This window comes from Asparagus officinalis, chromosome 1 (genome assembly GCF_001876935.1).
Source record: "Asparagus officinalis chromosome 1, Aspof.V1, whole genome shotgun sequence".
NCBI classification, from domain to species: domain Eukaryota; kingdom Viridiplantae; phylum Streptophyta; class Magnoliopsida; order Asparagales; family Asparagaceae; genus Asparagus; species Asparagus officinalis.
The window spans coordinates 41,597,315-41,607,781 of NC_033794.1; the positions used below are offsets into that span (position 1 = coordinate 41,597,315).

The window sequence follows — 10,467 nt, forward strand, 5'->3', positions numbered from 1 at the left end:
TATACACTTACCTATTTAAATATGAGAACACATGTCTCCCTTTTTTAGCATTGCCATTGATTTTAAAGAAAAGACAAGCAAATAGTCAAGCACCCATGTGAATGGTAATGTCATGTTCCACTAACAAATTTAAAACTAAGAAAATAAGAGAGAGTCTTCTTCTTCCTTGCATATCTCAGCTAAACCCATTTTCCTCAAACGTAACTGCTCCAAAAGTCTTCTCACACATGGGAAATGGGTTGCTCCCGTGTCCGCTCCATTTGGGTGCGGAAACGTACCCAAACCGTACCTGACACGGGTACGACGCCAAAATTACTGTGTCGGGGTATCATAGCTCCTAGTAATATATGTTGACGATATTACGATCACTGGAGATGATGTAGAGGGCGTAAGTCGCTTGAAATATTTTCTGGGTATCAATGTAGCTAGATTGAAGAAAGGAAATATATCATCTCAGAGAAAATATGTGCTTGATATATTGTTGAATGTTGAGATGTCTAAATGCAAGGACATTGACTCACTTATAAATGACAATATCAAACTATGACCAGATCATGGGGAACTATCGAAAAAACTACAGGAGACTTGTATGACAGCTAAACTACCTGACAATTACTAGACCTGATATTAGATTTCCTATCAGTGTAGTTAGTCAATTTCCCTGGGCGCCTAACACATCTGCATGGAGATTATGAAGATTTAGATATGTTTTCTCAGATTCGGATTGAGCAGGGTCTCTAGCAGACAGATGCGACCACTGCATATTATGTATTTCTTAGAGAAAATCTAGTTGCCTGGAAGAGTAAGAAGTGGAGTGTAGTCTCTCATTCTACAGCTAAGTCTGAATATCGAGCCATGGTGAATCCGACTTGTGAGCTGATTTGGGTTAGATTGATGAAAATTGGTCCCCATGAGCGTCCCATGAGCTTGTATAGAGACAACAAGGCTGTTATTTACATAGCTAAGGACCTAGTATTTCATGAGAAGACAAAACACAAAGATTGATTGCTACTTGATTCGTGAGAAGATAGAAAAAAGGATCATTAGAGCCAAGCATATACCGTCAGAGTATCGGCTTGCTAAATATTCCTACACAACCTCTTGGGAGAACACAAGTGAATTTTATTTGTGATAAGCTAGGTATTGTATGATATGTATGCTCAACTTGAGGGGGAGTGTTCATAGTTATTGTATTATGTTGAGAATTATTATACTATGTTTGGTCTCACATTGGTTAGAAAAAGATCTTTTTTGTAAATCTCATCCTATTAATAAGTCCCAAATGGAGAGGGCTTATTGTCTTCTGTAATTACCCTTTCACATACTTCAATTAGAAGATAACCATATTTGACATATATCTAATACTTGAATACTTGACTACTTGTTAAGTATGGTTTGTCTGTAACAAGAAATTTATGCTATATCCTGAACATATAGAAACCATTAATGAACATATAGAAACCACTAAAGATGCATATGAGACTAGACTAAGGAGATAAAACGTCGAACACATGAGTTATAGATTCACAATCACATTTGTCTTATATATGAATTTTCATACTTATTCTACTTTCTTAACTTAGGATTTTTATTTTTACCCATGTTATAGATTTTTTAACCATTACAATCTTTCAAATCAAGATTACAAATATAAACATTAATTTCAAATATATGTCTATATTATCATGTCCACATCATATTTTCAAAAATTTCCATTTCCACATACTCATTCGTTATTGTATTTACATATTGCATTTCTACCAGTGCAACATAGATCGTGGGCATATAAGTGTTTTTAACACTTCAGAATGATGTCTGTTACTCACATAAATAGAAAGCAGTGAGATTGGCTATACTGCTTAAAAAATCCATTTCTATGCTTAGAAACATCAATTATGATTTATAGATCAAATTGAAAAGAATGGATATTCATAAAGACAATGGTAATCAAAATTCTCTCTACCTATATGACATCATTTTTGCAATATTTCTCAAGGAGTACTCGAGAACTATGCTTTTCTTAGTAGAACCATATGCTTAATCATTATAATAGAAGGGCATGATCGATAAATATGCATTCTCCATAGGACCATATGCTAAATCAATATAAAAAAATTCTTAATTATAGTCTAGAAATAAAAGCGTATGAAAATCAAGAAAGGTAAAATACAAATATAAGAACCTGTTCTAAAATTCCAAACACCATTTGTAAGCATACCTTATTCATTTATATAATACCTTATTCATTTAATTGGTTTTGCATTGAAAAGATTTAAAAACAAAACAGGGAGGTAGAAGGTTGCTCACCCTTTTGGCAATCTAAATATAGCCAACTCTATACCACTCTACCAAATCAACCTTGAAATTATCCTATAGAACAATTTTTCACTGTAGACCCGATCTGCGTTTTTATTACCAAAACCGACCGAAAATTTTTTTAATTATCAAAATCGACCCGTTTTATGCCACGTAGGCTTAAGCCCATTTCCTAATTAGTCGGGGTTGTCAACCCCGACTGTTTAGGAATTGTTAAACCCCAATTAAATCAGGTTTAAGGCTTCTAATTACGGTTTAACAACTCCTAAACAGTCGGGGTTGGCAACCCCGACTAATTAGGAAATGAGCTTAAGCCTACGTGGCATAAAACGGGTCGATTTTGGTAATTAAAAAATTTTTCGGTCGGTTTTGGTAATAAAAACGCAGATCGGGTCTACAGTGAAAAATTGTTCTATCCTATATCATAATATTAAATGAATCACTAATACCTATTAACTCTATTATTTTTTACTGATATAAGCTATATTCACCTGTAGCTAGAATGCTCTATTTATATATTTTAGGGTTTTCTAAATTTTCAAAAGAAAGCATGCTATTTCTAAAGTTAATTTGAATGTAACTCTGCACCTAGCGTAACTATTGTTGCGAGTAAAATTTTACGCTTCTTCACAACTTTAGAGTTGTGGTGGTTTCTATTCTCTTAATTGATATAACAAAATATAATAAAATTTCATATATGTAAGTAGGCAAAAGAAGAATCAGAAATAGAAGTTTTACAAAAAAATATTTGATTATCATGTAGATAATAGAATCCTAAAAATTTTGATGAAAATACGAACCCATAATATCCTAGAGATGAGCTCATTAGAGATGTTCATAATTGAGTTCAACCCCTAGAAATTGAGTCTGTGATGAAGAAAGAAAAAAAGAAGGCTCTCGTTTAATTGGAGATAAGCCAATATTGCATTAGCTACTTTATTAGTTGAACCATTTAGTCTTTCTCATCCACGGTCAACAGCTTAGCTTAACACACACAGTAGTTGGATTGTTCTTCTCTTAGAAGGAGAAAGAATCTTCTCATATCATATTATAAACTGTAAGATTAAAATTTTAACAGCTAACATTTAAGGAGGCTATCTGAGAGAAAATATATAACCATTGATTATTAGAAGGGGCAAATAAAAGATTTAAAGATGTTACTAATATAGCAAAATATAAATCATCATATATACATCATTGGATACTAACTTAGTTAAGACTCACAAGAGTAACTAAACTAACCTTTGCGATTCCATAACTAAACGTATGTCATTGGATCATAACTCCTAATTATTACTAAATCTAGTGGGAGCTATGGCCACCTTGACCCCCCAGCTCCACCATTGTACGTTGTTGTCCACTCATTGCAGTTCTTTCTTCTTTTTCTTCTCTTTCGTTTTGTTACCAACTCTTCTTCTATAATTTTCAACCTTTCCCCAACTTGTATCTTCTTCCATAATATTAGGAATAGGAAAGAGACAAGTCTTTTAGCTCTTTTCATCGAGCAACAAAATTGGATGCCAAAACTTGGAGTAAGTCTTTGTTGACTCAAATCTAAAGGATGTCATCTTAGGCAATTGATGCGGAATGAAGAATGATCACCTAATTTAAATCTGATTTGGTCGGATCTAATTGTTTTCTGAATCTGAAATTGAAATATGAAGAACTTAAATAAAACAAACAAAATATAAATTTAGCTTGGGCTAGTTTCACATGCAACACCTAATCAAATTTGGCCTCATACTGTTGGCTTCACACCTCGGCACACATGTGACATGCCTACTACACATGCAAAACTTTCATAATCTTCATTCTCAAAACTTTCTCTCCCCTTCAAACAAAGATTTACAATGTTATTTATAGAATAAAATCTTAATCAGATCAAACTAGAGGCAGTTCCATAGGGGGTAAAGTAGTGTCACGTGACACCACTTTGCCACAGGACCCCTTAACATCTTAGTGGGATTGACTATTTGAATTGAAAAAAAATAAAAAAAAGAGAGGCACTATATATGGTTTCATTGCTTATGCGATGCCAAGTAAATGGTTTACAGCTTACATTAGAAACACAGTGGCCACTCTATAATGCCGACTAGAATCTCATCCAATATGAACTTATGAGTGCCTTGATTGTTCGAAACTTCAAAATCACTGAAGTATTTGCTAACATGATTCTCTTCAAAAAGTTTAGCCCTGAGTTAAATATTGTTAAAAGATCAAATAATTAGCTTGAAACATTATATAACTTGACTTTGAAACCAATTCAAATCATTTTCAGAAAATTATGCTCTTGTAATATATTGAGGAAATGTACTTGATACTATTACTGATAATGTGATCATGTACCTTTTTCAAATATGACAACTTGTCGGGGACATTTATAAAATTTTTAAAATATTAATTATGAAGTTGCACCACTTTTCAGAAATCCTGGATCTGCCACTCGATCAAACAAACTCTAACTAAAAGATAGCAAAAATCATAACTAAATATCTTAAGCTATTGATAAAACCAAGTAACAATTCCTAAGTTTACTTATCCTAACGTATCAACTAAAAGAAGGAACCAAATCCTAAGAAAAAAACCTAACTAACCTGATCTTCAAGATGTCCAACATCAACAATACCTCTTGGCAACCAAGATTATTTGAGTCAAGCCTTTAAGATGTTTTCTTCAATAGCTAGGGGTCAGGAATTGTTGATTTAATGTGTTATTAGGTACATGGAAAATTGTAACTAATTGGAGTTGAAATTTGAACTAAGTGTAGCCATTTGAATCACTGCAATAGGAATTTTTTGGCAACTGCATCTACAAAAATGAGAAACCTTCTGCAAAATAATTTGTGGTGGATTTTGTTGCAACTTGATTTTACAAAAAGTGATTCCTTTTTGCCATCATAGGGATAATGAAACAAGAAGTTATAACTCTAACTACAACCATCTTCTGCAAATTGCAGCTATGGTTACAGTCGCATTTTTATTAGGGAAAAACAACCCTTAATCCTTGATGATATCTTAGTTGTCAACATCTTGTGGACTGAATAATAATTTATATGAATCAACAATCCTCCTTTATGAAAATTTTCAACTTCCCATATAATATAATACTTATTTCTCATCATTCTAGCGTAACGAGTCCATCTAACATTGTAAAAGTCGAACAACCATCCTGAAAAGCAAGCAAAACAAGCTGGAAAAAAGAAGCAATGTAACTCTTTGAGCACCAGATGGAACTTATAAAAAGTTCATGGGGGTTTTGTATAACTCCTCGAAGTTTAGGGGTATTACTCCATTATTCAAAGTCCAGGGAGGTTTTGTGCAAATCACCGCAAAATTTAGGGTGCCTTGGGAAATTACCCACAATTTTATTTATGAGATACATTGAAACCACATCATCGAATGGATAGAGAAAGTACTTAGAAACAAACCATCAATTAATCCGAAGGTCTAGTGGAAGAATCATCATGAAATTGAAGCAACATGGGAGTTGATGGATAAGATGCAGGATACGTATCTATAACTCTTCAAGAGCCAAGGTACATGCAATTTTGAGGATGAAACTACTCTGAAGATAGGGAGAACATAACACCAACAATTTTCATACTAAACTTGCAATGCCCCCTCCAACATTGGATTTGTATAAAGATTATGCAAGTCTCAATGGCAAGTCCGATGATAGGAAAACATGAAACTGTCTATAGTATCACCATAAACATTGCTTACTCATCCAATAAAGAAACAAGGATTACAAAATTACTAATGCAAGTGACAGAAAAATTGAAGATAACGATCACGTTAGGAATAGGCATCACATATTCAACACTAATAACAACCATATGTACATGTTATTCCTTTTCTATGTTACCGAACTCCACTAAAGAGATGATTATTGAGGACAATGACAAACTTCAGAGAATTATACTGATGCACGAAATAAACATGACATCTTTGACAGTGAAAATCAGAAGTAGAAATCTGATACAAAATCATAAAATTCTAAAAACTGTACAAATAAAAATTAGAACATCTAACCATTTCGAGGCCAATTCACAGTCGGGTAGCTGCTGGTATAGCGTCTCGAAGAAAATCCTTAATAGGTCTCTCTGAAATCAAAAATATAAGAATTAATCAAAACCAATATGTACACGCTATGAACAAGAAGGGGAAAGAAGTAGAAATTTTTACTTCATTGGGTCTATCATGTTTCTGCCCAGGCAAATAGCAAGGCTCATTGCCTTCTTCTTTCTTCTGCATTCAACCATCACACAATAAAATGCACGCATACAAATGAGATTTAAAGATCAAATAACAGAAAACCCATGAAAAGAAAATCAATAGAAAAGAGAAGGAAATCCAAAGACCCATCGAAGTACAAAAGGGAGCAGGCCTCTGGGGACTTGTCCTTTGATTGCTCGATACAATTCTTTTCGTGTTTCTTCTTCTTACTCTTTGAATTAGAGATCAGAGGGCTGACGTCTTCATCTTCGTTTTTTATGGGTTTTGGATTAAGAGGTGAAATTGGAGGGGTCTCGACTTCATCGATGTCTCTCTTTGATTTCTTCTTTTTTATGGGGTTTGGATTAAGAGCTGAAATTGGAGGGGTCTCGACTTCATCGATGTCTCTCTTCGATTTCTTCATTTTTATGGGTTTTCGATTAAGAGATGAAAGTGGAGGGGTTTCGACTCCGTACGTGGGATTATCAGAAAAATACTCATTGTAGAGTCCAGAATTACCATCTTCCCTCTCATGGTTGATTACCAAATGACCAGGAATTGAGCTGATAAGCTTTGACCTCTCTTTCTCTTTAGAGAAATAAGCCATTATTTTATTGTTAGCGACATATAAACGAGCTAAGATTTCATCTTCCTCCTCCCATTGTTTCATATCCTCCTCCCATTGTTCAACATAATGAGAAAAGGTTTCGTCATCAGAAGAAGAAGAAGAAGAAGAAGGTAGATATGATGGTCCATAGTTCATGGTTGAAGAGGGGATTTGGAGAAATGAAAGAAGATTGGTGATGAGTTGTTAATAGCGGTATGTTGTGTCATTATATAATATTTTTATCCATATTGGATTCTCCCACCCGTATCGTTTTCTATCCACATTGGATTCTCTCGTTGGCGTTGGTTTTCTACCCAAATTGGATTCTTTTCCGCATCGTTTTCTACCCACATTAGATTCTTTCCCGTATCGTTTTCTACCAACATTAGATTCTCCCACTGGCATTGGCTTTCTACCCACATCAGATTCTTTTCCGTATCGTTTTCTACCCACATTGGACTCTTCCAGTAGTATTGGATTCTATCTCACATTGGATTCTTTCCCACATTGGATCCTCCCACTGCCATTGGATTTTTTTCTCACATTGGATTCCTTTCTGCATCTTTTTCTAGCCATAATGGATTCTCCCACTGGCATTGGATTCTTTCCCACATTGAATTCTCCATAATTTTTTCACTATAAATACTAGCACAACCCTCATTCCTCCATCACAATTGTTCTCATTCCTCCTCCATAACTCTTCTCAACAACCCTTCGTCCTTCTCTTATGGCATCCAGTCACGGAAAATCATTCTTACAAGAAGAAGATCAAATTTTATGCGCTACATGACTTGAAATATCTCAGGATTTAGTTTTAGGTTCCAATCAAAAGAAAGATAAGCTATGGGAGCGAATTTCAGCTCTATTTCACGAAAAAAAATTCTAACGTTTGCACTGGACATAGGAGTCCGAAGTCTCTCTCATGCCGAATGCAATTAATTATGAAAGCCATCAGCAAATTTCGAGGATGCATTCGACAAGTCGAGCGCCTCAATCCAAGCGGTGCTTCTGAACTTGATATTGTAAGTATATGAATTACATGTTTCTTGATTATTAAATTATTTTTCTCATTTTATTAATTCTTATTTCTTCTTTTATGGTAGAATAAATGTGTTAGGATCATATTTGCAGAAGATCCAGAAGAGAAAAGAGGATTTCTATTTGATCATGTTGGCCGATTTTGAAGGATGCAGAGAAATGGGTAGGTATAAGCGTCATGTCTCCTGCAACTTCCAAAACTTCAAAGTCTCTCTTATCTCAAGGATCTGATTCAAGCTCCTGTCATCGACTTAAATGAAGGCAATGAGGGATATACTCCTAATGACGATGATCATTCACCAATCGACATTTCAACTAGTCAACCTATTCGAAGGAAGAAAGAGAAGTTGAGAAGACTGCAAGAAATTGAAAAGAACCTTAACTTTGAAGCTTTTGCTAAAGGAAACCAAGAAATCTTAGAAGTTTTAAAAAGAGGTCAAGAACAACGAGAAAATGAAAGAATAACGATGAACCAGGCTATGATGTTAAAGGCTGAAAATGATAAGAAAAAGTTAGATCTTCAGCAAGAATGACAAGAGAAAGAAATTATGCTAGTTGATCTGGATGCTATTATCGATCTAACAAAACGTGAATATTTTCGAATTAAACAACAACAGATTTTAAATAGAAATATAACCAGAGGTTCCTCATCTGATACCTCTAATCTTGAATACGGCTACGCAAGAAGTTAATACGGAATACCTGACTACAATAGGAGGTGGATACGGATGAGTTGACTTTCCAAACTTTTAGTATTTTTCATGTATTATGTTTTTCTTATTTGTCATGTAATTTTCAATTCATGCTTTTGTTTTCTATGTAATGGTCGTGGATTTAATATATCAATGTATGTTTATTTTAGTCCGAATGCCTATTTTATATTAGTTCATTTAATAATATTATTTATATTATATAACTTTTATTATTTTTATATATTTAAAAAACAACTCAAGTGTTTATTAAATTGATATATGAATATATTAAAATAGATAGAGTTAGATATAACGATGATGGTTGGAGTGGAGAAACTCCAAAAAAGCATATTCTCTTGAATATGTTTCACTAGGGGCTGCATTTGGAGTCGCTCTGAACTCTGAAGGAAGGAGAAAAATGGGGCTCTAAAATTCCAACGCCCTCGGGCTTCGAAAAGGCTCCAGGTGCTCGACCCTTTTGAGGAACTAAGAGTAAAGTTACAAGAAAATACTTTAAGTCCCAACGCTTTTGCAACTTACATCCTACTTAAGTCTCAAGAGTTTTTTATTTTTTTTTCTAATATTGGTCATTTAGATTGTTCTTTTTTATTGGTCCCCCCTACGTTTTTATACTTCTGGTACGTATTATTTTAAATTTTTTATGCAATAAATTAATTACATCTACTTAATATTTTTAACCAGTTTACTAATTATGGTTGGATTCTAACTTAACGAAAAGTATAGAAAAATACCCTTCGTAAAAAATAAAGCTATGAGATAGCAACTTATTTTCCAAGTGAGATATCAATAAGCTTATTAGTGGTAAGGCTCACACTTGCTAGTCACATTGAACAAAAGTGGATATTGAAAAAAAAATCTTTTAAAGATGATCCCACAAACCGCAGCTCATCCCCTGATTAAAGCGCAAACGGTCAGTTACTCTCATCCTCTTTTTTCATATACCCATAGCAAAGATATATTTCTATTTGCAGCAAAATTATATTTGGCTGTAAAATTTTCAGCCTAGCTAACTGACTGATAAGGGCGTAAGAGAATATTTTTGTGAAATATTACATTTTGATAGGAATTTATCTACAATTAGAATGAACGCTAGACGGTGAAAAATGCCTAGCTACACAAATACAACTACAGGGGTGTCTATCTGCAATTAACCTCTCTGCAAATCCTTGCTTCTTTCCTGCAAAATGTCTATTTTAAAGGGCCTTTCTACAAACTCACTGCGGATCCCGAGGGACCGAGGGTTTAGTTGCAGAATTAGGGTTTAGATTTCTGAGACATAATTCCATCTCTTCTTCGAAAAATGGCTGCAACTGCAGCTTTTTCTCTCGCTCGGAGGGCGACGCTTCGTCGTCTTCCCTCGCTCTCGTCGTCGTCGTCGTCGTCGTCGTCGTCTCATCTCCCTTCGCGAATCCCGATCCCTAGATTCCGAGCCCCATCCCGAATTAGGTAAAAACATCTTTATTAATATTTGCTGAATTGTCTTTAGTTTTCTGAGTGTTTTTAGTTCTTGATTGAAGATTCCAAAGAGAATTGCTGGTCCTGAGCTCGATGCTTCCGGTCCACAGCGCAATTGCGTCGG

The 10,467-nt window shown here is 34.5% G+C and overlaps 2 protein-coding genes across 4 annotated transcripts in view; one reads left to right on the forward strand and one right to left on the reverse strand.

The window, feature by feature from the left end:
- The window catches only part of LOC109823305, a 13,168-nt gene extending 5,843 nt beyond the window's left edge, over positions 1-7,325 (reverse strand). Inside the window, exons 1-3 of one of the 3 annotated variants that reach the window (XR_002242402.1) lie at positions 7,050-7,325; positions 6,501-6,563; positions 6,348-6,418 (exon numbers count right to left, since the gene is read on the reverse strand). Coding sequence is in view for 1 of the 3 variants with exons in the window: in XM_020389592.1 (XP_020245181.1) it covers positions 6,348-6,418; positions 6,501-6,563; positions 6,703-7,293 (725 nt within the window). In the remaining 2 variants the exon portion in view is untranslated. Of the gene's footprint in view, positions 1-6,347; positions 6,419-6,500; positions 6,564-6,676 lie in introns of all 3 variants that reach the window. The other 2 variants (XR_002242401.1, XM_020389592.1) reach the window with 2 other exon arrangements.
- Positions 8,079-8,708, forward strand: LOC109833555. Its single transcript, XM_020401276.1, has 3 exons — positions 8,079-8,159; positions 8,241-8,306; positions 8,400-8,708. The coding sequence occupies exons 1-3, from the start codon at positions 8,079-8,081 to the stop codon at positions 8,706-8,708; spliced, it is 456 nt and encodes a 151-aa protein (XP_020256865.1).